Source organism: Musa acuminata, chromosome BXJ1-2, assembly GCF_036884655.1.
Source record: "Musa acuminata AAA Group cultivar baxijiao chromosome BXJ1-2, Cavendish_Baxijiao_AAA, whole genome shotgun sequence".
Classification (NCBI taxonomy): domain Eukaryota; kingdom Viridiplantae; phylum Streptophyta; class Magnoliopsida; order Zingiberales; family Musaceae; genus Musa; species Musa acuminata.
Genome location: NC_088328.1, coordinates 21903461 through 21930367, shown reverse-complemented (window position 1 = coordinate 21930367; position 26907 = coordinate 21903461). Strand labels below are relative to the sequence as shown.

Below are 26907 nucleotides of genomic sequence, written 5' to 3'. Positions count from 1 at the left end.
ATCCAATCACGGGCATTTATCAATGTGATGGACGGTGGAGATTGAGATTTATATCCTGGTTTTGGGTGACGAGTCCCCATCAAATCCAAGCTGGAGGAGGATAACGACGACGATCCACTGACAGTTCTACAGTCCTCATTGGTTGGCTATTATTTGGATAAGCAAATTAATATTATCTTTTGCATAAAAAAAAAAAATCATTTTAAATAAATAATATATATTATAAATCTTATGAGTAATCGTCCTGATAAAATTTAATATAATAAATAAGTCCCTTCACTTTGTAAGTAATGATAAGTATATCAATTGAAGTTTTAATTAATAATATCATATTTGTTAACTAACAATTATTAATCATGATGATATATAATTAAGATTCTAAGTTGTATAAGGGCATCTATATAACTTTGTGATATCTATATGCAAAAAGATCAATCTAAAATAAATTAGCGAAAGTGAATATATATATATATATATATATATATATATATATATATATATATATATATATATATATATATATATATATATATATATATATATATATACATATAAGAGAAAGCAAGCAGAATCTCTAACTAACATTGTTTGGTTTGACTGACACTAACAACTTTGTTTTTTTAATTAAAAAACAAATTTGTTTTTTAAAGCTTTTTTTCTCCTAAAAACAATAATTATTAATACTTTAAAATTATAATACAATCAATTTAGATATCATCACACAAAAGAGTTAAATGTGAATATTATAATATAATTGATCTATTAACTAATGGAGTTTAAACTATTAATCTAATATAATTTGACTCAATGAAATAATTAGATATTAGCTTATTTATGTAAGTGTAAAAAATTATAATTATATATAAAAAATTAATACTAAAATTAAAATTAATTTATGAGAATAGATAAATTTATCTTGTCATTTTATAGAATAGAATAGATGATCTGATAATTAGAATAATCTCTCTCATCAAAATTATCTCTTTTAAGTAATTTTATCCCATCTTTGATTTCTTTTTATTGAATCCAATCAAATATATAATATATATTATCTAAAATAAGATAATATAATCTAATAATCTAATATTTACTTTTAAGTTAATGATATTTTTCTTTTCTCCACGTAGATGTGACCAAAGGTAATATTTACAGCATTCTGTGATGCTACTTTGTTGACGAGGGTAATAATAATGATGGGACACGAACTAACGTCATCTGCTCCCTAGTAATGTCTCCTTAGGTCACGTAGATCGAGGAGTTGCGAGGGTCGCCTGTCTCGGTCTGACCTGACAGCGCTTGGCCGAAGCAGACCAAAACGTTGACCGAGGCATGTCACCATCCTGCAAGAGCTTGGTCCTTCACGCAACGCCAATGCCGGTGTCAGACGTTATCCCAGGTATGACCCTGCTCCCTGCAAGCAGACACATAAGGAAACGGTGACCTTCCCTATAAAAACCCTCGCGTTCGGAACGAAGAGGCAGGAAGGAAAATAAGAAAAACCCCCCGAGACTATCGACTAACTTGATCGTCGGAGGGGTTGGGCCAAGCTCTCTCGACCCGACCTGTGTGTAGGGACGAAGACGGAGTGCCTCCCACCGAAGGCCCAGGCAAGGAGTCCCCTCCCGGAGAAAACAGTGACCCCGTCACGATCGGACCACCGCGGTCGACTACCTCAGCAATCTCAAGGGTCGTTCAGGAATATCTCCAATCATTCGGATCCGAACCCAACCGAATTGGTCCCGAGGCCACGGCGTAAAGATATTGACACTAACAGTTTGGCGCTAGAAGGAGGGCCAAATGTCGAGGGATCGACGGATCGACCCAGACGTACCCACAACTAAGGGGTCGCACCTGATCGGGGCTCCGGGGGAACGCGCCTCGCATGGTGAACCTCGAGATAAGCACCCTGCCGTGACCTCAGAACGCTATTGGCGATTATTCAATGACCCGAGCTTATCGCCGCCCGAAGGCGTCCCAACCGACCCGTCGCCCGTATCGCCCGATGCCTTTAAGGACCTCGCTCATCGAGTTCGAGCTCTGACTAGGATGGTGCAGACCATTATCCCACTCATTTCTCATCCGGCGCACTCACCTATGATCCAACCACTGCGGCAACAAGAGTCGCCCGTTCAGGCTCACACGGTACCTCCGGAGCTCCCCACGTCGCCTCGGGCCCGATCGGCCCCGCTCGAGGATCGAGCAATGGGAAACCAGAGCGCCCGCCCGGAGCTCGAGGTGTTATCTTCAGATTCAACGAGCTCCCTACGAGCCCAGTTGCGCTTCGTTAACCAGCGACTCGATGAAGTGCAGAGGGAGGTTCGTAAGTCAAAGGAAGAACTCGGGGGAGGACGCGCACTGGGGGTCTATGTTCGCGCTTGAGATACAAGATCAGTCAGTCCCCCCGAACTTCCAACTCCCCTCTCTCGACGCATACGACGATGCCACCAACCCGACGTACCATGTAGCCGCCTTCCGTGCCTAGATGGCGCTGTATGGAACCTTAGACGCTTTGATGTGTAGGGCGTTCCCCACGACTCTGAGGGGGCCAGCCCGCGCATGGTACAGCGGCCTGAAGGCCGGGGCGATCACTTTCTTTGATCAGCTTGCCAAAGACTTTGAGCTTAACTACTTAGCTTATGCCCAGCCAAAGCCGTCCGTTGCACTGCTCCTCAGACTTAACCAAAGGGAGGACGAGCTCCTCTCCCATTTTGTGAATCGCTTTGCCACGGAAATCCGAGGGTTGCTGGACGCTCATCCCTCTCTATTAATGCAGGCATTTATGATAGGCCTGCGACCTTTCATATTCTTCTGGTCCCTCACGGAGTGACCCCCCATCGCGGTACCGGAAATGTTCCAGCGGGCTAACTAGTACATCGCGGCGGAGGCCTGGATGGTTGGGAGGCAGGAGGAGCACAAAAGGGTCAGGCCGGAGCCACCCCGGGGGCAACAGTCTACCGCACCGAGGCGCAAGTTGGACCGACCTAACCCGCCAGCGTCGAGGTCCCTGCTTCCCGCCTCGGGCACGTCCCGAACAGAGATATTTCTCTAGATAAGAGAGAAGGGGTTGCTCAGAACCCCCAACCCGATGAGAAGTCCACAGGAGCTCGCGGACTAATCGAGGTATTGTCATTTCCATCGATAAAACAGACATGACATCGAGGAGTGCCGCGAATTGAAGCGGTAGATCGAGGAGCTCATTCGCCAAGGACACCTCGATCGGTACCTCCGACAACGTAAGGAGCTTTCACCCCGCCTGGAGGGCCCCATTGAGTGGCAGATCGACGTGATAACAAGCGGCCCAGCATCCGGAGGGAACAGCATGTCCGGACGAAAGGCATACGCCCGCGCCGCTACCGAGGGGGCCTAGCGATCCAAACACGACGATGCATTTGTAATAGCAGCTAGGATCGCCAATGCCCAAGTGAGGAGGATCATGATCGACATAGGGAGCTCGACCAACGTGCTCTATCTGGATGCTTTCCAGAAGCTTGGGCTAACTAGAGATGTCTTGGAGCTGATGTGCTCGGCACTCACCGGGTTCACCGGCGATTCGATCTCGTCGTTGGGAGCAATCACCTTGCCCCTAACCCTAGAGTCCCACCAAGGTCGAAGATGGTGATAGCGACCTTCTTGGTGGTTAACCTCCCCACTGCATACAACGCAATCCTCGGTCGCCTGACCCTCAACAAGATCAGGGTCGTTATCTCCACTTACCACCAAACAGTGAAGTTCCCAACCCACGCCGGGGTCGAGGGAGTCTGGGGAAGCCCTCGCAAATCTAGACAGTGCTACTTGACGGCGGTCTCATTGCACAAAAGGGCAAGGGCTGAACAACCCCTAGCAGATCCCCGGGAAACAAAGAGACCGACCCAACATCCCGAGCCAACGAAGTCCACTAGTGGCTATCCCCTACTGGAGGGTCGACCAGACCGGACGATCAAAACCGGGTCGGAACTCCACGAGCAAGAATGGGAGCAGCTTGTCGGCTTCCTACGGGAGAACGCTGACATCTTCACCTGGTCGCCAGTTGACATGACGGGCGTCGACCCAAAGGTTGCCCAACATCACTTGAACATTTCGCCCGATGCTCGCCCAGTGAAGCAGAGGCCCCGACGACAGGCCCCGACCGACAACTGGCTGTCAGTGAGGAGGTGGAGCGACTTTTGGTAGCGGGCTTCATAGAAGAGGTCAAGTACCCGCGGTGGCTGTCCAGTGTAGTTCTTGTGAAAAAATCTAATGGGAGCTGGAGGATGTGCGTTGATTACACCAATCTCAATCGTGCATGCCCGAAAGACTGCTACCCCATTCCGAGGATCGACCAGTTGGTCGATGCAATCGCTGGGCATGCTCGCCTCTCGTTTATGGATGCCTTCTCCGGCTACAACCAGATCATGATGGCGCCCGAAGACCAAGAGCACACGACTTTCCTTACCGATCAGGGGGTATATTTTTATAGAGTTATGCCGTTCGGACTAAAGAATGCTGGGGCTACATATCAGAGAACCGTAAACAAGATTTTCACCCGGTAGATTGAGCGAAATATGGAGGTCTATATCGATGACATGATCGTAAAAACCCGTACGGCAGTGGCCCACCTGACCGACTTGGCCGAGACGTTTGCCACATTGCGAAAATACGACATGCGACTCAACCCGATAAAATGTGCTTTCGGCGTCAGCTCGGGAAGATTCCTTAGATTCATCATACACGAAAGGGGAATCGATGCCAACCTGGAGAAGGTCCAGGCCATCATTAGTATGCAGGCCCCTCGGACAATTAAGGAGTTGCAACGGTTGAATGGGAGGCTCACCGCCTTATCTTGGTTTCTTTCCTGATCGGGTGATCAATGCCTCCCCTTCTTTCGGGCCCTGAAAAACCCGAAGAACTTCCATTGGACGACAGAATGCGAGGAAGACCTCGTACGTGTAAAACAACACCTGGCTAGCCTCCCTCGCCTTGCCTCAGTCTCTTCCGGGGAGAAGCTCAATATCTACCTGGCTGCCTCTCGACACGCGGTTAGCTCCGTCTTGACTAAAGAAGCCTCCGGGGAGCAGCTGTTGGGAAATCATGGGGGCGACATCACATGCGCAGCGGAAGAACAAGAAAACAAAATCCCCGATTCCCAAAAAGATGTTCGTCGTCGTGCGAAGATTGGTGCGCAAAATCCGCGAAACTTAAAACTGCGTATAGAGTAAGTTGTGTTACCTAGGGAGATCGTATATCCCTGTTTCCTTGCAGATCCTTAGGAGAGGGTGAAAGAGGTCAAGCGTCCTCCTCTCTAGCGGTGATCCACACAGCAGGGTTGCGACGACGCTCCTAAAAAATCTAGGCCTGATCTGAGGTGGAGAGGAAGAGGAGAATAGGAAAGGCAAGCAAAGGCTCTAGCCTATGAGGCTCTGAATCCCTCCTATTTATAGAGGTCCCCTGTCAAACCCTAATGGGTCCTCCCCTAGTGGGTATTGGATCTGCATCCAATAAGACAAGGGCTCCGTCGGATATCTCATATCCGAACCTCTACTCATCGCAATGCCTACCATATGTGTGTGACCCTCTAGGCCCAATATCGAGCTGGCCGTGAGTCATATCTGTCAGAACTCCTTCTAACTCAGTGAATTACTATCTCTGTAATAATTCACTTAACTCATCGACTACGGAAGTACTAGGCCACTACGCCGTAGTCCCCAAACGATACAGGGGAATCCAATCCATTGGACCTGTCTGTCCTCAGTTACCGTGTACCTATAGTCCCTCATCCATCTAATATCCCAGAGACCGTATATCGAGCATGGTGCTGTCAGACCCATACGGTTTCTACTCGAGTCTCGCTCTAATCGGATTCTCCCGGAGAACTCTTTCTCTCTCAACCCGAATGACCCTGACCAGAGATTTGTCTGAGCAAGAACACATGGGATATTCCTCTCATGACGCCGAGAGTGGATGATCCTCTATCGACACTCAATAGCCCTCGTAAGGTCGACTACCACTCCCAATGACCAGCTGTACTAGATCTGGGACAACCAAACCTATAAGTCTGGTATCAAAGAGTGGAGCACTCATACAGGACATCCTTGGTATCTCAAGTCTAAGAACCAGATACACCACTAGGACTACGGAATCGCTGTCTGACAATAAGGCATCATCAACCATCCAGCATTCCGTAAGCGGATCAATCAGTGAACTCATTCTCCAATGAGCACCTGTACTGTATCCCTAGTGTCCCTACACGAGCAACTATGAGACCAGCTGCATCCATCATATGGACGGGTATACAGCACACTAGTCTATCCGGTTATCACGATGTCCCTCTCGAGTTACCTATGACCGAGATTATTTAGGATATGTGTTTAAAGGTGAATCAATCTCATTATCGTAATCTCATCACGATCCGATTCCCATTGCACAAATCCAAGGACATCACAATATTTATATGCACATATGCAATAGTTATAAAGTGATATACGCCAAAATATAATAAGCAAAAAAGATTCTGTATCAAGTCACACGTGCCATCACTCACGTAATTGGCTTGCTGGGCACCTATGACTAGCAGCAGCTACCAGTCTACTACATCAGCCATGTCCTAAGCGGGCCTCTGGAGCAATACTAGCTGATTGAAAGACTGACACTGGCGCTCGTGTTAACGACACAAAAGCTGCACCCCTATTTCCAACCCCATCCAATTGAGGTAATTACCGACCGACCGCTCCAGTAGGTTTTGTCTAAATTCGACGTTGCAGGTCGCCTCCTCAAATGGTCAGTGGAGCTTGACAAGTTCGACATACAATATGTACCAAGGACTGCCATCAAAGCTCAATCGGTAGCCAACTTCATCTCAGAACTGACTCAACTCGAGGATGAGGATTCTGAACAGGCTAGAGAAGGATGGGTCCTACGCATGGACGGATCGGCAGCTCGAAGGGTGCGGGCACGAGGCTAGTGTTGGAAGCCCCTGACGAACGTTCGTTCGAATGCTCCCTCTGCTTCGGTTTTCAAGCCATGAACAACGAGGCAGAATATGAGGCGCTCCTAGCAGGACTCAAGTTGGCCATTGAGATGCAAGAAGACACCACACACGTCCTCACCGATTCGCAGCTGGTGGCCGAGCACCTCAGTGGCGGATACGAGGCCCGAGACCCAACCATGTCAAAATACCTGGCAGAGGTAAAAAGCATGACCGCAAACTTCTCTCGCTTTACGTTATCTATGGTCCCGAGGAGTGCGAACGAGTGAGTGGATGTGCTGGCTAAACTAGCATCAAAGTTGGATCTCGAAGCCCAGCCCAAGGTCGAGGAGCTTCCTTTCCGGGCGATCACGATCACGGTTGTGTCCTCGGTCGATGTGCAAACTACATGGGTATAGGAGATGTTACGCTTCAAACGGGACGGGATTCTTCCTGCCGATGAGGCCGCAGCTCGGCTCCTACGCCGAACGTAGGCGTGGTACTCCGAGATGAATGGACGACTCTATAAGAGGTCTTTCTCGCATCCTCTCCTACGGTGCCTAGAACCCGAAGAAGCTCTGTCGGTTAGGTCCACGGAGGGATTTGTGGAGAACACATCGGTGGGCGAACCTTGGCGTACAAGATCCTTCGCTAAGGGTACTATTGGCCCACCATGTTTCGAGACGTGAAAGCTTACGTACAACGATGCGGCTCGTGCCAGAGGCACGCTCGGATGCCCCGGCAGCCCTCGGTTTCACTTACCCCCATCGACTGTGTATGGCCATTCGCACAGTGGGGATTGGACCTACTCGAACCTTTCCCGCCAGCCTCGGGGCAACGGAGATACATCGTCGTGGGAGTGGATTACTTCACCAAGTGGATCGAAGCCGAGCCACTAGCAACAATCATAGAACGTCAGGTGGAGAAATTCGTATGGAAAAATATAGTGACTTGGTTCGGCTTGCCCAGGACCATCATCATGGAAAATGGGGCCCAGTTTGTCAGTGCGTAGTTCCAAGAATTTTGCACTAACTACAGGATTCAGCTGAGGTTCAGCTCGGTGGCCCACCCCCAGATCGTCCCCTGGGCTCCCGTGCAGACGAAGATGTATTTGGCCACCCACGTTCACAGATTGCAACATAACAGACTGCTGCTCGGCCGCAGTCTGCCTGAGTCCACCTCTGCGTAGCCCGCCCGCTTGAGCCGTGCCCCTCGGCCGCAGTCTGCCCAAGTCCACTTATGCGCGGCCTGCCCGCGTGAGCCATGCCCCTCGGCCGTTGTCTGCCCGAGTCCACCTCTGTGCTGCCTGCCCGCCTGAGCCATGCCCCTCGGCCGCAGTCTGCCTGAGTCCACCTCTGTGCCGCCTGCCCGCCTGAGCTGTGTCCCTCGGCCGCAGTCTGCCCGAGTCCACCTCTGCGTGGCCTGCCCGCCTGAGCCGTATCCCTCAGCCGTAGTCTGCCCGAGTCCACCTCTGCGCAGCCTGTCGCTTGAGTCGTGCCCCTCGGTCGTAGTCTGCCCGCGACCACCTCTATGCGACCTGCCCGTCTGAGCTGTGTCCCTCGACCGTAGTTTGCCCAAGTCCACCTTTGCGCGGCTTGCCCGCCTGATCCGTGCCCCTCGGCCGTAGTCTGCCCGAGTCCACCTCTGCGCGGCTTGCCTACCTGAGCCATGTCCCTCGGCCGCAGTCTGCCTGAGTCCACCTCTACACAGCCTGCCCGCCTGAGCCGTGCCCCTCGGCCATAGTCTGCCCGAGTCCATCGCTGCGCGGCCTGCCCGCCTGAGCCGTGTCCCTCGGTCGTAGTCTGCCCGAGTCCACCTCTGCGTGGCCTGTCCGCTTGAGCCGTGCCCCTCGATCGTAGTCTGCCCAAGTCTACCTCTACGCGGCCTGCCCGCTTGAGCCGTGCCCCTCGGCCGCAGTCTGCCTGAGTCCACCTCTGCACGGCCTGCCCACTTGAGCCGCATACCTTGGTCGCAAATTGCATGATTCCTACACCTCGGCGCCACCTGCTTTCCCGAGTCTTCTGCCTTGCTCAAGTCATACCCCACGGTCACACGTCGCACAGGACGACGGGCCAGCAACCGACCATCGCGACGCTCTGGGAAACCTCCCCGGCACTGACTAGAGGGCAAACCGGTAGGAACAACCACTTAAAGTAGAAGCCATGCCTCAAACCCCCATAGCAACAGTCAATGCATGACTCCCTCCGGGGGGGGGGAATGATGAGGGTAATAATAATGATGGGACATGAACTAACGTCATTTGCTCCCGGGTGACATCTCCTAGGTCACGTAGACCGAGGAGTTACGGGGGTCGCCTGCCTTGGTCTGACCTGACAGCGCTTGGCCGAAGTAGACCAAAATGTCGACCGAGGCACGTCACCATCCTGCAGAAGCCCGGTCCTTCACGCAACGCCAATGCCGGTGTCAAACGTTATCCCAGGTACGACCCTACTCCCTACAAGCGGGCACATCAGGAAACGGTGACCTTCCCTATAAAAACTCTCGCATTCGGAACAAAGAGGCAGGAAAGAAAACAAGAAAAACCCCCTGAGACTATCGACTAACTTGATCGTCGGAGGGGTCGGGTCGAGCTCTCGTGACTCGACCTGTGTGCAGGGACGAAGACAGAGTGCCTCCCACCGAAGGCCCAGGCGAGGGGTCTCCTCCCGGAGAAAACAGTGACCCGTCACGATCGGACCACCGCGATCGACTACCTCAGTAGTCTCAAGGGTCGTTCAGGAAGATCTCCAATCATTCAGATCCGAACCAACCGAATTGGCCCGGAAGCCACGGCGTAAAGATGTTGACACTAACACACGTAATACTTGTACCTGAACTCCTCTTCCATGCCACAAGCACAAGGTAGAGTAGCAACAGCTGAGCTTACTGCTTTGTTATGTACAGGACGACAGGATGACATAGCAGTAGGAATTAGATCGACGTGTTCCATATCGAGAGGTCGCAGAATCTGAAGGACAGGTCCCCAGCCGCGTCTTGGAGCTCGTCGCGCCCGGGAGATGCTGAGAGCGACGACGCGGCAGCAGAAGCTCCGTCTGAAGCTCGGGGCACGATATATGGCGGCGACATTGGCGTCGGATGCTCGTCACTTTCGGCCTTGGTGGTAGTGACGTTGGTTTCCGACGTCTCCCACATAAGCAGGTGGAGCAGGATGGGCTTCAGAGCGTGGCGGTGCAGCGAGAGCTTCTGGCTGAGAGAGACGGTGTCGAAGCACCGAATGGCGCCCGACGTGGAGACTATCCATGGCAGAACCTTCTCGGTTCCCACCCTCGAGACCACTAACAGCTTCGATGCTGCCGCTGCTGCTTTGTAGAGCTTCTTGAGTCCTGATCGACCTGCAGCAACTCCGGTACCGTCGTCGTCTTCGACGGATGAGATGTGTATAAAGCCCTGTACCATGGAGAAGACACAGCGTGTGCTTTGGATCAAGTAGAACAATGGACAGAGCAAAAGCAGAAAGATGAAGACCGACCTCCTCGGTGCGGCTAATTGAGAAGCCCAGCTTGGTGTCGCCTTCCCGTGGCTCAATCTCGAACGCCATCTCACCCTCTGCGGGGGCGTACCAAAGCCTGACAGCCCTCACGACCCCGATGTCCACCCCGTGGTAGTCCTCGAATCCGTAGAGGCTGGCGTTTGCTACGTTGGAGAGGTCGGCCAATGATCCCATATTGACGGTGGTGGATGCTGTCTCTCCCGATATCTGCGACACGATGAAGAGGGGCTGAATGGCGTCGTTCGAGGCGATCACTGCGAAGCTGATGATGTTGGATTCGTTACGTACCTTTGTGAGGAGCGACTCGGTCTGGATGTGCATGAAGACGATGGGGACACCAGAGGCCTGAGAGGAGCCGAGCCATGCCTCGGCCCGAGCCAAGGTGTCCTCCACGGGGTCGTAGCTTGTGCTCGAGGGGTCGGACGCCTTGGGGAGGACGAGCAGGGATAGGAAGCAGCTGGAGCTGGGCGACGGCAGCGTCTCCTTTATCTTCTTCTCCCACGGGTACGACACGAACCCGTCATGGAGTTGCGCGTTGTTGAGCGCCCAGACCACCCTCGAGCTCCTTGAACCTTCGCACAGAAATGTCATTTCATTGGCTTTGTGAAGGAGAGGAGGAGAGGAGGCGTCTGAGTAGTACCCTGGAAGGTGATGCAGTCGGACTCAGAACGGTCGACGAGTCGGACAGCGTGGCGGGGATCGCGGACGGAGCGGAGGACGTACTGTCGCCGGCCGGCCGCCGGGTGGGGCACCACACGCGCGTGGAAGTCGAGGTAGGTGGCTTGCGGACCGCGGCGGGCGCGCACGACGACGGAGGTGTCGCCGCGCTTATACGCCGCGTGGAGCAGCTTCATGACCCAAGACCGCCCGCCCCGGAAGGGCGACCGAGCCGGCGGCTCAGCCCCGAAGGTGACCTCCTCCACGATGTCGCCCGTCTGCAGCGACACGGCCTCCCCTCCTTCGTCCCCATCCCCGGCGCCGCCGCTCCACTCCTCCGCCTTGCTGCTCCCCTCCATCACCTCGACGGCCACCACCGCCGTGCCCGTGCTCCTCCTGCTACCCGACCGATCCATCTACATCAGCTTCTGCCCCTCCCCCGTGTAATATAGGTCCGATGGAACAGTGGAAGCATGGAGTACCCAAGGGCAGTTTTCGGCCTTGGGGTACGATCCTGCCTGGAAATCCTCGACCTCTTCTCTTAATTCTCCTCCCCCCTACTCGAGATCGGTGCTGAATAGAAAAGGCAATCTAGGAGAGGTAAGAAGGTATTTTTTTATGTGGTTTTCCGGGGAATTCTTCTCGGAGATCGAGAGGGAAGAAGGAGAATGAACTGGGAAACGCGGAAAAGGATTAGCAAGGAAAAAAGCAGCCAAAGATGTTACCTTTTTCCTGTGGAAACGATGGATGGACGGGATCCAATACTGTCAGGAATTACTGTACAAGAGGGAGAGACCATGGAAGAGGATGGAGGAGCAGCTGACTTCCTCTTGCCTTTGGTGTTGTATTGCGGACAAACTACGCTCTCCAGGACATGGTGACACAGTCAACACCCGTGGATCTGCAACACCAAAAGGTTTCAAGGAGAAGACAGTATTAGCAGGGGAGCCATCACCGGGGTCCTCGTCGTGTGCCGTGTTGTGCGTGAGTGGAACACCAGAGCCCGCCCGCTTCACACAAAGCAGCAGGTAGACGTGGAGAGCGTGGAAAAAGACCAATATCTACTGGGCCAGTTACGTATGCACGGGGAATTCTTTAGTCTCCAGACTGCTATTGTTCCTCTGCACGTCGGTGTCTCGGACGACAGCGAGGAACAGTAAGAGGAAACGACGAAATATGTTCACTTTGGATATTTATTTCTTGCAACAACATGAAATCCAACCGTTTCATACTTGCTATCACCTACCATACGTTACATCATGCCAGAATACACTAAGGGTTGATGCCGGACTCACAACACCATCCTTTTAGTTAGCCATACATACTATTGATAATAATATCCTATGATCTAAATTAGTCTTTGCTATTTATCTGTACAAAATTAAATTAAAAAAGATATTGTTGGCTGAAGAAAACATGGCAAAAGTAATTGGGAAGAAGGATGTGAGTAAATCCTTGAGTTCTGCAAATGTATGGCATCATCACATCCTATCAAAACTTGATATGAAATTATATTTTATGCATGTGTATAGAAGAAAAGGTTACAATATGAAGACAAGGTTTTACAATCGAAGTCAAGACAGGCTTCATAGAGGTCATACATAGAGCCACTAACCCATCCATCTTGAGAGAAGGCAGTCATCTAGAACAAAAGTCACTGTTTCCAATGGTAGCCGAAAACTGTCACAATATTATGGCTTCCTCATCTTGCTCTACCTTCAAAGATATCTACCAATCACTCCAAATCTCCAGCAACAACTATTGCAATCTTAACAACACATTGTAAATTAAAGTGAAAAGCATTACGCCGGTATTAGTAAAACCCTGAATGAAATAGAAAGGAATACATGCAAGATCAGAACTCAGAACTTACTCTGGAAAACTGATATCGTGATAAAAATTTTGGTAGGAATATCCCTAATCCCAAAAGTTCTAAGACATTATAGACAAGCCCGATCTACATTAGAACTCTTAACAATTACCAATATAAATCTTTGAGGTCATATCTCTGGACACTTGAATCATGTCAACAATCATTCACAAGACCATCCGAAAACCCAGATTAGATAGCTTCATGTGATTGCTGCTCTCGCAATATAAGCAGAGAGTAGACACTTTGGAGGGTCGATCATCCACCATACGAATGATGGTCTGAGCCAAGCAGAGCAGACATGGTGCAAAAGATCATAAAGATAGACAAGAGTTCATAATCTGGTAGGTCATAAACCAAATAATTACAGTATCTGCTAACTACATGCTCATGGATCATGTTTGTATCTCCTATTGATATGAAGATTCCTGCAGCGGAATACAAACAATAACAGCCAACAAATAGTTGAAAATATAAAACTAAAATAATAGATATGACAATCTAAAAGAACATGGTGGTGATAACACAAAAAGGCATTGTTCCTTCTTCCTGTATCTATAACTTAAAAAGAATGTAAACCATGCAGACCTCTCTACAGGTCCATGGCCCAACCCCCTCAAGTTTCCTTCACTAACCAGTTGCATTGTTGCACTTGTATTGTGCCATAATACTTCTAATTTGAAAACATGGATATCATGCAAAATGTCAAAGATCAAGAATGATTCACCATAAGCATGTACATACCTGTGCTTGTGCGTCCATGATCATGCCACATAGGTTGAATTTACTTAAAGGTCACTCAAATTGTTCATCATACTTGGTACCAGCATAAAACACTGCTATGGCAGAAAAAAAGCACAGTAGATGTATGCAGCAAAAAGTATGTAAACACAAATCTCTAACACTTGAGCAATGCATCGTCAACTTACCAGCTCACCGACCTTCCCAATATCATTCCTCAATAGCTGCATTTTGAATCACAGAAACCAGATATAACTCTACGGACCATTCATATATCCTTGAGCATTATGCTACTGTGGAAGTGCAGAAAATTCTAAGGAAAAGATACATACAATCAAGAACCTATCATGCAGTGTCAAGAATGTCCACCACTAAAGAAATGTAACATGAAAGTCATGATATTATTCATGCACCACTATGTATTATATTACTGAGGGAATACGATATAAATCATCAAGTAATTGCAGAGACAATTATTCATGCACCATTAGTAATTCCTACAAGTTGAGGAATCTACTGTGAAGGTCAAATAGTAAAACAAGAAAAATAGCCACATCACAAGTCCAGAAATAATTTACCAAATCAGCACAAATAAAAGGTCACACTTATATGCAAACCTTTTCTAATCCACGAACTAGGGGCTGCAATTGTAACACTCCGGTTTAGTCTCACATCAAAAGTAGGCTAAAACTAATATTGACTTATAAGAACATAATACGTAAACTATTGTTAACTTTATCTTAAGCATTTTAAGTTAGTGGTTTGGGCTCAATGAAGTTAACAGATCAATCATCCCATCAAGTTGGGTTGTGACAATTTATTGACATAAGAGCCAACTTAATATCAGGGCATAGTGAGGGGCTCGACATTGACATCAACCTTAACCACAGGGTTCGCTTTGGTGATGACATTCCTAGTTGTTTACGATAATCAAATGGGCAATCATCATGCTCATCAAAGCAGCAATCTGTACCCCAGAAAAGGTTCCCACGTCGACGGTCGGTCTAACGTTTCCCGCATGTTCTGCATCTATTTCCACCATATTTTGTGTTTGCTCCTTCAGGCCCATTCGATCTGGAGCATTTGGTGATTGTGAAGAAACAATTTTTAGCTTCAAAAGGTCACAACACCACGTATGCGTTACCAAACATCATTAGCTCTTTGCCACTGCCATTCACAAGATTGTTAATGTTGCAAGCTTGGACTGATTCTGTTTCAGAATCATTCCCATGTGGCACTTGAAACATGTATTCATGGTTGCCTTGGTTCCAAAGAAGCCACAGTTATTGTAGCAGAGGATTATGCCCTCCGTGGCTGGGCACCCAGCCTCATGTTGCTGCATTTTCAATTTATCTGCACCTCAATGTCCTCGAATCAAAACAAATCATAAGATCATTCGAGAACACCACCCCACAATCCAATTCTAAGCCTAAAACAGCTGTTCCAACCTCCGACACATATGATTCAGAGAATCGTAAACCAAAGTCACTATAACATAGATGAAGGATGGCACAGAAAGTACATCTCATGTCGGGTCCCTAATCTGAACCCTCAAAACGTTTACTCTTTAACTAAGACACCAGATCTAAAATGCCAGAATCACCAGAAAAGAATCGAGATGAAGAAAACGAATACCCGGATCAAGAACAAACACCAACCTGCTCGAGTCGGATCTCAGCGGTGATCCCTCCCTCCCTCCCTCGCTCTCTCCCTCTCTCAACTTAATATGCTCCGACGATGACAAACAATAAGAAAATAAAGGAGAAGATTAAAGAGGAAAGCTAAAGGATCAAATTGACGTCTTGTGGGAATCATTACCCAAAAAAAAATCGGAATTCAACGAATTCCCAGTAAAAAAACCCTAACCTCGGCGCGGGCAGAAATCTCTTCCCAATCGCGAAATCGAATGAGACGATTTCTCGCAACGATCACACGGGGAAATGAACGGTGATCTAAGGTTGTCGCATATAACATGATATGAGCACACCTTGCAGTACGGATAAAGTCGCAGAGAGGCATCGGCTGAGCGAGGCGCATAATTAAACGTCGATTGGGCCCCGCAGTTCGGCGACGTATACAATGTACGGACGCATTCGTGATGGGCCAACTCAGGCCATCAAATTGGATTTTGGGCTCCCATCTTTCTTCGTTGTTTCTTGGAGGAATTGATTGGCCTTCTATCTAATGCATTGTCGTCCTCCAGCCTCATTCCTCTCAAGAGGACAGTTGGTGAATGACCTCTTCACCCACACCCTCCTATTCATGGGGAACGTAGCTACATATAGAGCATGCATGCATGTCATGGGTGAGAAAGCTCGGGGTTTCACCAAAACGCCAATCATCCCAAAAGCATTCACCGTCCTCTCGGGATCACATTCGGGGAAAAGAACCATCAATCGACATGTTCTTTAGTCCCCAGTGGTATGGGAGGTCAGTGAATACTCGGCATGGGGGTTTCCTTTCGCTCTTTCGGCAAAGAAGTGAATGATACCTACCACCATGCCTTCCATTCCTCCTCGGCACCGGATCCTTCTCCATGGCAGGAAACTGATCCCGACGTGAAGGAGGCAGACCATGATTGAAGGCCAAGGCCTTTCATCAGCTGAAACCAGAAACCAACCCCAACTCCGTCAAGCTTTCTTGGGAAGGGGAGACTGACTCTCCTCTTCACCGCGTTCAAGCTGGATCGCGTGCACGCCATGTGCGCCGGCTCTCTTAGCTAGGGTTGCTGCATTCAGTCATGGGCACCGAGAAGAAGTAGATGCACCGGCGTTGGCATTGAAGGACCTACATATGTCTCTCTCAACGCGATGTGCTTCTGATCTCTGCTTGCTTGTTTATACCAAGAAGGCCACATGCCTTTCCTGCGTTGTGTTGCTGTAAGGATTTATTGCCCCCCAACTTGGGATCTTGAGCTGCTGCACTCCATTTTCTTGTCAATGCATCTAATGGAATCGAAGACATCATGGAATCATTATCTCAAGATCAGCTTTGACAAGTGGATATATATATATATGTTTGAATTGTGCTTCAAGATCTTGTTTTGATGCTTGTATATGGTCTGTGAGAAAAGTAAACAATCATCAACAGATACAGATGGTTCAAATCAGAAGTCAAGCAAGTTGAAAGCCAACTGATGCATGAATACTAGTAGGCAAACGAAATATTTGGAAGGTTCTGTCAGCATTCTGTGTATCTTTTGTCCTTTGCATGGATAGGGAAAATCTTATAAATTGATATCTACATATCAAGGGAAAAAAGAGATTGTTGATATGCGTCAAAATTGTTTGTGTCATAGTACAGAATATTCGTTGTATTTTAGATCTGCATTCCTTATTATGGTGATTGGCTTTCCTTTTGTTCTCTAGTGATATTAGTCTATAATCTATATCTTCAGAATCTGAATTCATTTTCAATGGAAAAAGTAAGACTCAGACCACTTTACTGCGACTATATAAATCCAATTAATATCCTTTTATGATTTAATTCAATCGAGTTATTGGCTGTGATCCTGGAAAAGTTCCCTGGAATGTGTTTTCCGCTGACTGTATGATCACTGCAAGATACATTTCAATCATTATAATGAAGAAGAACAAAGGAATGGTCTCATATTGCTAAGAATTGGAAGTGTGGATAATATATATTTTGTTTTGTCTAACTTTTAGCTGTTCAATTTAAATGGTTTAAGTTGATGTTTAATCTCATCGGTTTGAGTATGACTCATGCCATCATATCCTTCCAAATCTATATCTATCTTGCTGATTGTTCTATCCGATCAAAACAATTTATTCTCTTCTGAACTATTGGTGAAAGTGGATCCACACTGCACATAGTTTTAGCTGTCCAAAGCGCATGTAATGTCATATTCACCGGTGATGGTGCTGTACAATCAGCTACCATGTTGTTCCAATAATTGCTGCTGAAAGTTCTTGCCATTCCCAGTCTGATAAGAAAAGAAGAATGAGAAAAAGCAGGAGAAGAAAGAGTTCTAAAGGTAATTTAGCAAAGGAAGACAAGTCCATCAATTGAAAACATAAAGATCAAACTACCATGTCAGTGAGTATTCTAAGAATCCAAAGAATGAACCATAAGACTAGTGTGGGAAAAGGAAAACTGGTGCAAGTGCCAAGAACACTAGGAATTTTTTGTTTGGACATCTGAAAGAACTGCAACACCTTCTTCTTTAAGGAGACAGTGCTGTCCCCATATGGTGGAATGTGCAGAGATGGGGAAGAATCACAAATGCATATAAGTGTGTGTATATATATATATATACACGCGAAGGATTCATGAGTGATGTACTGGACAAAGTTACACCAACACTCATCCTCCCTTGCAAGGTCCTGAAAATGACACAAAGATATGAAGAGTGTGGGGTTTGGAGGGGCCTTGGGGTGTCAAGAAGACAAGGGAAGGAGACAGTGAGATGAGGCGTCCCAACGCAGGCAATCATCTTGCATTTCTTCCCTTCCTCCTCTCTGTTCCATCTTGTCAACAGTTCTTGTGCCTGTCTCGCTTCATCATTTGGCTGGCTGCATGTGCTTGAAGAACAATGGGTCATCCACAGGGCAAGCATATGGTCAGATCCTTTGAGAGGTGTCAATTCTTGTCCACTTTCTTCATGTATGATAAAGGAGGAATCTCTTGTAATATTTCATGACATAAGAAAAAGAAAACTTCATAAACTAATGTGATTTATATAATTCTCAATCTCTTAGCAATGTATGCATAGTACTAATCCATAGTTTATGTTGTTATACATGAATATTCTTAAACAAAATTGTATTTTCTTTTCGCCTTGTTACACAATCCAACAACAAAATACCAAAGTACTAAACATGGTTTCTAATTGGAAAAGGCCTTGTTCTTGTTTTAATGAATCCTAAACTCAGATCAAGAGTTTTTAGCTTTCATTCTTGTAAACCTTTTTGAGGATTCCAATCTGATTTGATAAACTTAAAATGCCAGAAGGAAGAGAGAGACCATTTTCTCCATCAACTGACTTGCTCAAATATTGTTGTGAGTTGTATCTGTAGAGAAGCCCACATATAATGTCATGATTTGATGATGATAATGATATTAATGCATTTAATTGAGTTTGTAAAGTATTAAAAAATGTATAAACTATTGTAAGATTAGCTACATATATTTTATATTGATTATACATCACCTTTTAGTTTAACTTAGTACCATTTAATCTTACATCATTCACTAATTTTCTGATATATGGGAACAAATAAATACATGACCAATCATCATAGCATAGACTGATCAAGCTTAGATTAAGTCACTTAGGTGGGCTCTCATGAACAGACATTAAACTACTCTAATAGTTCATACTCAGAGGGATGAACAGACTGAGGTTGACATGACATACGGCAAGATGTCTTTTGTTGACTGTTTTCTCTTTCTCTGTGCTTGAGGTCAGAATCCAACATTCCATCTTGTGCATTCATTCTACGGATTCCATTCCATCTCACTCATTCAATAACCCTCAACTATCTTATTGCATTGTTCATTGAGCCAAGGAAAAAAAATGCAAAGTGATTGCAGGATTTTGGAAAGCTTTTCCACCTGAGGATTCTGCTTTCGAGACTGCGACTTGGTTACACTTGCAGCAGAGAGCATGACTGGCAAATAGAGAAGGAGAATTAACAGGAGGAATGTGTCTGCAACACATCAGGTACAGCCTCTGAATGCATAGGACAATAAATACTTCTTCTGCTGCCTTAGAAGCTATAGCCATGAGTTTTCTTCTGCGCACACCACACACCTCTTCATCTGATCATAGGCAAAGAATGTGGAGAGTAGCCAGAAAGGATGGTGATTTCTTTGCCTAAGAAATCATGACCGGAATTGCTTGTTACTTTTTAGGAGAAGAGATGGATGGGATTTCATCATTAATAATAACAATTTAAGAACGAGTGAGTTGCTTGGTTACAAGATCAAGCTGAGAAATTGAGTATAGGTAAGAGAAGAACAATCAAGAAGCAGATATTGATCCACTCTTAGTCTAAACATTATCCAACCAGTTGATTTCATGATGATACCGGACATAGAGAAGTCGAGCACTGAAGGTTAGAGCAAATTGCCAGGGTTTCGCCTAGCAAGATTTACAAGACACATGATCTTGTATTTAGTGTCTTGCATGGTCTTAACACTCACAAGGAAGAGCAAAGAGGAAGGGAGCTGATTGGAGACTACAGAAGCTCTTACATGTTCATGATCAAGCAAGGGATATCTACGTAGACTGCAACTCCGGTTCACGGTAGCTGATGACGATGGTTGGAGTCTTGCTCGATCTCAGACGACAGCTCGTCGTCCTCTTCGAGGCAGTCGATCCCGTAGGCGGAGTGCCCGCTCCCGAATGCTTTGATGTGGTCCTTGAGTGACCGCTTGTGCTTGAAGTCGGAGCCGCAAGTGCAGTACCACAGCTTGCCGCAGTTCTTCTCATGGGTTCGCCAGTCGCCTCGGACGGCGAAGGCCTTGCCGCACTTCCGGCACATGAAGGGCTTGATGCCGTGCTTCCTCTTGTAGTGAGTTTGCAGGGTTCTGAAGTCCTTCAGTGGCTTCGATCTCGGGTGGTCTATGTTGTTCCTGCAACCCGGAGCGCAGCAGTAGCACGGCAGCCGCAGCATCGCCGTCGGTTGGATGCCTCGCAGCGACTCTGGCCCTTTCCTGTACTGCGATCCATGCCCCCACATGTGCATCTTTCGTGGTGGCCATGCACAAAAGAAAGCAAGAGAGTTCAGCGGCCAAACAAGAAGAAGCTGCGATCAAGTGGGTGGACACCCCGAGAGAGAGAGAGAGAGAGAGAGAGAGAGAGAGAGAGAGAGAGAGAGAGAGATCATGATGATGATGATGCATGCATGCATGCATTAATTGAAGCTCTCGAAGCTTGTGTTTCAAGGTCAGTGGGTGGATATTGGATTCAGGAGATGCTGAAGATGGAACTCCCATCTGAATAACCCCTGAAGCACTGAGACCTTTTCAGGATCCCTTCACAGCAGCCAAACGACAACCAAACAGACTCCAAAAGTGCTACATACGAAGCGTATGAGAGCATTTCCTCGTCTGTGTAGTTCCATCACATGAAAAGGAGAAAAGGTGCTCAATGTTTCGGATCAGGCACACATACGGCTTGATGTAAGAACTATTACCCCAGCAAAACTGAGAAAGCGAGCAAGAAAGCAAGCAAGAACGAAGAGGGAGGCGCCTTCCAACTCCAATTAGATCAACAAACAAAGAAGAGGTTATGGTATAGCCGACCTGCATGTTGTTGTATCTGTTGAAGGTCTTGCTGCAAACGGGGCAAGGGAACTGGGTAGGGCCTATGAGGATCTGAGAAGGAGTGGGAATCCAGTACTGTCCCCTCCTCAGCCTCCCTATCGCAGGATAACCTAAAGGAACATCGTCACCGAGGTCATGATCTCTATCTTCTTCACGACCTTTCTCTTCATCTACTGAAGCGGAGAAGACCATGGAGCTGAGATCAGCTGCACTGGGACTTGGAAGGCCGATATGGAGGGCCACTGTCACAGCATCCTCCTCGTTCTCTCCGTCGTCCTGCGAGACTTTCTTCTTCTCATCAGTAGCAGTTTCAGCATCCTCCTCCAAGAAGCTACAGGAGGCTTCCTCCTCCTCCTGGTGGTGGTGCGGTGTGGGGGCGAGGTTGAGGAGGGGAAGGGCTTCCCTCAGGGGAGGGGACGCGGGTGGGGGTGGTGGCAGTGGTGATGGGAGGTGAGAGGTGGCGTAGTTTGTGAAGTTGGTGAGGATGTTGTGCCGGGGAAGAGGGAGGGCAGAGAAGGAGGGGTGGGAGGTGAAGGGATGGCAATTGAAGAATCCTTGGAGAGAATTGGCGTAGGGATCTGCCATGGTTGAAGGATGCTTGCTTGGAGAGGGTGTGAACTGTGGATTGGAAACACACCTATTATAGACACATGCGTGGATGTACGAGAGAGAGAGAGAGAGAGAGAGAGAGAGAGAGAGAGAGATGATGATGATGATGACGACGACCATGACTCATGTCAATCTCATATGAAATCATGAATACAATTGTTTTTGTTTAATGTGAAAACTATTGTTATTCACATAAAAATGTGACTGATAGGAGTGATGGTTTTAAGATTTACCTGAGAGCAGGAGCAGACTCATACTCAGAGACTATTGGAGAACAAATACTCATGATAATAATAATAGTAGAAATAATAGGAAGAATAATCACCAGATCAAGAAAACAAAGAACAGAAGGGGAATGTAAAAAATGGAAAACAAGATGAGATATCAAAAATAAATGGTAGATTTTGGCATACATTTGGCTTTAGCTTTACTCTTTAGTCCTGCTTGCGCTTGATTGCACACATCAATTTGATCAAGGACAGATGAGACCTGGCATTTTGATGGGGATGAGGGTCCCCCAATGAAGTTGGTACATCAACATTTTGAGCAAAGGATTCTTGTCCAACAACAAGCAACTGAACAATTCAAAATATAATCATTTTTTTTTATACAGCAATAAAATGTTTACACTTCTTTGGCTGAAAACAAAAAACAGAAAAAAAATTCAAACAATTGACCTATTAACTAAATAAGTTTAAATCGTCTACTTCAAATGTTAAGCAGAAGTTGATAGAAACAAACTCAATTAACTACAAAAATCAACCTAAATATCCATACATACACTTTTAACTTGAGACTAAAGATGTCGAGCTTTTGCTTTCTCTTTTCCTTTTGGTGGTGGAATTGGATAGCCACATGAACTACATGTAACTTTTCATGCAACATAAAGTGAAAAGAACTCAAAGGTTTATTTGAACAGAGGCATGAATGGTACAATGTCTAAAGACCCTCCTCCTCTTCTTTCTTTGCTAGTAAACGGCTCATTCATCGGGCTTTCCCTTTCACAAAGGATTTGGCTTGAGTGCCCCCACTTCTCTCTTAATTTTCTTTCCTTTTCCTTTTGGCACTAGCAAAGCTCATTCAAAGTCCTGCCATGGGTTATAGTGGAGGGTCCAAAACCTGATAAGAGCACAGGAAACACTGAGTCATAGCATACATGCGTTGCAAGTGTTGGCAACAGATTTTTGTGGCCATGGTATCATACATAATAGACAATAAAACGATGATGGATTCCCATACCTGAACACAAACCAAAGTGGCCAACAGTGCCAGAACACCTTTCCTTGACTCATCATCGTCATCTGAAGCAGTTTCTGCAGCTTGAGTAATCTCTGCATTCAACTTTTGCAGCCCAAAAGGATCAAGAGTAATATTCATGTAGTCTTCAAGGATAAAGATCAGGAGTTCCAAGAAATCACAAGCAAGCTGATGTTTATTATGAGACTTGAAATGGTACTAAAAAAGGATCAGTATATGCTACAATATAACATATTCACAATTACACAGTATTCCTGAGTGTAATTTCAAGCACTTGAAAAGTCAGGTTATCAAAAAGGAAATTTTTTGGAGAAAACTATGATATCCTATATCATAGGCTTTAATTGGTCAAAATTCCAAGCCAAGAAAGACTCTGCTCGCCGTTTCCTCTGTATGTCAAACTTCTCTTTCAACTCGAGACCAAACAGTTCATGCCCACGTTGTGTCATAAGGTCTATAAGTTTGATGGCTTTTCCATACCCTAGATTCTCTAAACTTGCAGCCACATATGCCAGAAAGCCATGTAGCAAGTTGCTGTGCTGTTTGGAAAGCAAGATACCATTAAGCAAGGACAACCACAGACACACTAAAAGTGACAGACCTATGCAATGTGACAGATTCTTTTGAAGCAAACATGCAAGAACAGCTACTGGTGATATCCAACTCTTAAAGTGAAACCTCCTCGTATTTTTAACGTCAAATGCATACTCCAGGAAGATAGGCCCCAACGAGAAGTCCACATGAATACCAATCCCATAACCCGATCCATTGCCTGGTTTCGCCCTTCAGCTGGATCACCTGTGAAGGGCAGGAAAGTAAGACACCTGTATTAATTTTGTCATTTTACTTATGCACACTTAATGAAAATATCTTTATCTATTTAACATGTGACATGTTCCATCATTTGGAACTTAACCGACTCCTATTTTCCTCCAGTAAAAAAATAATAATGAGCAGGTTTTGGCCCTTGCTTGAATTTGCCTCCGAATATACTTTGCTTATGATGCATTACTGAATGTATATGCTTGAAATGTGAAAAAGCACGTATTAGTGGTCCATGCTACAAAGGAAGATATGATAAGAATGTCAAATTTTAACACAAGAACCTACACATGATGCTTTGGTTTAGATTTGTCTTGGGGTAACATAAACATCACTGAAAAGGCCTCTTTTCATTTTAGGAAAAAGGTTAAATTAAAATGAAATTCTAAGATATAAAGTACTAATTTCTTACAAACATATGGAAAATGTTTTTAGATGAGGTCAAAATGCATGCTCCCTAATTTTTTGCTGCAGATTAAGTTGACTACATCGTGGATTCCAGGCAAGCAGCTAGATGACTTGGGCAGACTTAGATCATTCTATGTCTACCTAATTCAAAAGCAATGCAAGCAGCAAAGTTGGTGTCACAATTCTAAGCAGGCACAAGCGAAAAAGGCTTCGGTAGTTCAAAATCCAAAGATAGCCCATCAAGATTATTCATTTAATTCAAAAGTGTAACAGAAGCTGTAAACATTAAGTATTTAGGTTTACATGGAATTGGGAAAAAAAATATGAATGATAAATATCTTAGAAGAGTAACATGTTATACATGAACTGCTTGTAACAGAGCAGACACAAGTCCTAAAGACAAAATCGGACCTAGTTATTTCAGAATTTTGTCAAAAAGAAATAACTAGTCTTTTGAATAAGATTTAGGTATAAATGATTTAAGCAGGTTTAATTCTAACCCATTTATACTTCCCCATTATTCTAATTCAGTTGGAAACTCACAACTATGGTGCAAGTCTGCAAGAACATTATAGAATGATTAAAACTCAAAACTCACCATTCCAAAGGAGATTTCTCAGCATCCAACTGCACATGAACAACCACAACTTATGCACCTTCTTCATAACCTGTGACACTGTTTGACCCACCAATAGCAAATGCTTCATGAGATGAAAAGTTACCAAACACACGGGCTCTGAAACACTATGATTCACAAGAGCAGATTAGTCCAGAAAGAATTAGATCTTTATAAAAAAAATGCAAAACTAGATGTTTTTATAATTATGTCTTTGAGTTGCCAAATATTTCATAATCCTGTTGTTTATTCTTTCTGATTCAAGGATAAATGTAAAAGGTTTTGAAAAGAAGATGTTTGAAAAAATATATCGATAGAAGTTCATAAAAATGATCTACAGACAGTCCATCTTAAGTACTGACAATTGAAGGCAATTCCCAATTGCATTAATAAAGTAGCCATATAAAAAATGAAGCTTAGAGTGTATTTCATTAGTGTTACTATAAAGATTAAAGATACAAGACAAGATTATCTTCCTTGTGAAGAAACTGCATAAAAGGTTTGCTCAAGTAAATGAAAAATTCAAGTTGTAACCCAAAAATAATTGCAAAGCAAGTTAAAATGCTACAACTCACATAAGTAGAAGAGAAGACAAACCCTTGTCCAAACTAGTACCCGCCAAAATGAAATATTTTGGCTCTCCACAGTCACAATGCAAAGAAAGCTCATATTCATCTCATATCAATTACATTTTTCATGCCAACAGAACAACAAAGAAGTGATACCTAACCATAAGACATGCAGACCCAAGTTCATAGCCTTGTCTAGCATGAGCACTAACCTTGTTGAAACACAACCACTCAGGAAGGCAAGGAAGCTCTTGTTCCACATTGAGCACAAACTGCCAGTACAACGATGATAAAAGGTTAAATAAGAAAAAGGGAAAAGTAGCATTTAACAGAAATAAATTTAAAAGCTAAGATAAAAGACATTGAGGAGATCTGATCACAGAATTTGTATAGACACTTTCCAACTTCGTAAATTGCATTTCATCATAACCGTTGCCACTGAAATTTTATTGCAAATAAAAAATGAAATTCTATATGATAATCTACATTATGTGCAACAAGTTGCAAAAAGTTGGCAGCAGATTTGATGAGCATCGCACAGATATATAGACAATCAAGAACTTAACCGTGACGGTGATTTTTGGTACATTTTCCAGATTATGATTGGAAAATCAAAGAGGTAAAGTTTGGTTCAAAAATATAGGATTCCTGAGCCAAAAAATAACACCACAGCAGCTACAAGAACAGAGAACTAATTGTTTGAAGCATACCAATGTACTGAAATCCCTTTAGCCTCTGTGCTTAGCCATATAACACATTCTAAGTGAGTATTCTAGACAAAATATAAACCGTAATTACGCAGCTACTAAGATTTGTCACTTACACATCATAGCACGTACAAAAGGAACCATGCAACAATGCACAATATGAGTTTCTTTGTATTCATCGATGCTCTCTTTTTCTTTATTTCGGAACCCAAAATAACAATAATTAGAAATCAAGTTCGGATCTTTACCTGAAAGACCAATCGGATACCATCCCTAATGTCAAAGGCAACAGGCGACGCACAAAGAGAACAGCCGGTATGGATAATCCTGAGAACGTCCTCCTGCACCTCCCACACTGTGAGCACCGAATTCGGCCGGAGAACTTCAGCGCTCCGGTAGCGCGGTCCTCAGATCGGCCTGTTCCAGCGTCTCTCCCGGCAACTCGCTGATGAAACCCGCTCCTCCTCGTCCCTCCCGCGTAGGCCCGATGTTCTGCCCTAGCGAGCGAAGAGGAATCCTGATGGAGGAGGATACGAATTGAATGTCTGCGTTTCCAGCCATAAGTGAGACGAGGAGAGAGGGAAGGGCGAGCGGAGCCGAGACCCAAAACCTTGGGTTTCCGCCATGGCCGGCCGGCTTCTCTTGTTTCCCCGGTTCGAGGCCACAAAGACCCGGCTGTAGCCCTTCGTACGGTTCTATTGAACCGGAAAATGTTGGGCCAACCGGTCCGGCTCGGAGCCATGAAACATACTTTTCTTTTTCTTTTCGTCTCTTTTACATATATATCCTATAAGAAGTTTGAAAATCACGTAATTACCCACAAGACGAGCAACATCGTACAGTGATGTACAGAACTCTGCTATGGAAGGGCTATATTGTAATTTTATTGAATGATAAAAGTAATTAGAAG

The 26907-nt window shown here is 45.7% G+C and overlaps 3 protein-coding genes and 1 long non-coding RNA gene across 14 annotated transcripts; 1 reads left to right on the top strand and 3 right to left on the bottom strand.

Annotated features, from left to right (window-relative positions):
* The first annotated feature begins 2482 nt into the window (after positions 1-2482).
* LOC103974021 (uncharacterized) lies at positions 2483-2827 on the top strand. Its single transcript, XM_009388746.2, has one exon. It carries the CDS (start codon positions 2483-2485, stop codon positions 2825-2827), a length of 345 nt encoding a protein of 114 aa, XP_009387021.2.
* Positions 2828-9743: 6916 nt separating this feature from the next.
* On the bottom strand, positions 9744-15636 carry LOC135582479 (uncharacterized). 11 transcript variants are annotated; one of them, XM_065092231.1, is made up of 8 exons: positions 15586-15636; positions 13908-13943; positions 13723-13814; positions 11834-12009; positions 11092-11681; positions 10740-11023; positions 10431-10658; positions 9744-10348 (listed from the first exon to the last, which is right to left on the bottom strand). In XM_065092231.1, the coding sequence occupies exons 5-8, from the start codon at positions 11522-11524 to the stop codon at positions 9872-9874; spliced, it is 1422 nt and encodes a 473-aa protein (XP_064948303.1). In that variant the 5' UTR covers positions 11525-11681; positions 11834-12009; positions 13723-13814; positions 13908-13943; positions 15586-15636; the 3' UTR covers positions 9744-9871. The 11 variants fall into 11 exon arrangements, with proteins under 11 accessions (XP_064948303.1, XP_064948254.1, XP_064948264.1 ...); XM_065092182.1 differs by lacking the exon at positions 15586-15636 and adding an exon at positions 15378-15579 and having other exon boundaries at positions 13908-14032; XM_065092192.1 differs by lacking the exon at positions 15586-15636 and adding an exon at positions 15378-15579 and having other exon boundaries at positions 13908-14012.
* Positions 15637-19774: 4138 nt separating this feature from the next.
* LOC135612571 (zinc finger protein WIP2-like) lies at positions 19775-21608 on the bottom strand. Its single transcript, XM_065109019.1, has 2 exons — positions 20989-21608; positions 19775-20429 (listed from the first exon to the last, which is right to left on the bottom strand). The coding sequence occupies exons 1-2, from the start codon at positions 21592-21594 to the stop codon at positions 19983-19985; spliced, it is 1053 nt and encodes a 350-aa protein (XP_064965091.1). The 5' UTR covers positions 21595-21608; the 3' UTR covers positions 19775-19982.
* A 695-nt stretch (positions 21609-22303) lies between these two features.
* Positions 22304-26685, bottom strand: LOC103974836 (uncharacterized). Its single transcript, XR_001976638.2, has 5 exons — positions 26246-26685; positions 25503-25562; positions 24704-24781; positions 22858-23673; positions 22304-22737 (listed from the first exon to the last, which is right to left on the bottom strand). It is a non-coding gene; the product is annotated as an uncharacterized LOC103974836 (long non-coding RNA).
* Positions 26686-26907: the final 222 nt, after the last annotated feature.

Excerpts from the sequence above, each read along its gene's own strand:
- LOC135582479 (XM_065092231.1), bottom strand. The coding sequence starts at position 11,524 with ATGGATCGGTCGGGTAGCAGGAGGAGCACGGGCACGGCGGTGGTGGCC. Across the intron at positions 11,024-11,091 it reads CGACTGCATCACCTTCCAGG|GTTCAAGGAGCTCGAGGGTG; the intron begins GTACTACTCAGA and ends TTCTGTGCGAAG. Across the intron at positions 10,659-10,739 it reads CCGAGTCGCTCCTCACAAAG|ATATCGGGAGAGACAGCATC; the intron begins GTACGTAACGAA and ends ATCGTGTCGCAG.
- LOC103974021 (XM_009388746.2), top strand. The coding sequence starts at position 2,483 with ATGGCGCTGTATGGAACCTTAGACGCTTTGATGTGTAGGGCGTTCCCC.
- LOC135612571 (XM_065109019.1), bottom strand. The coding sequence starts at position 21,594 with ATGGCAGATCCCTACGCCAATTCTCTCCAAGGATTCTTCAATTGCCAT. Across the intron at positions 20,430-20,988 it reads ACAGATACAACAACATGCAG|ATGCACATGTGGGGGCATGG; the intron begins GTCGGCTATACC and ends CCACCACGAAAG.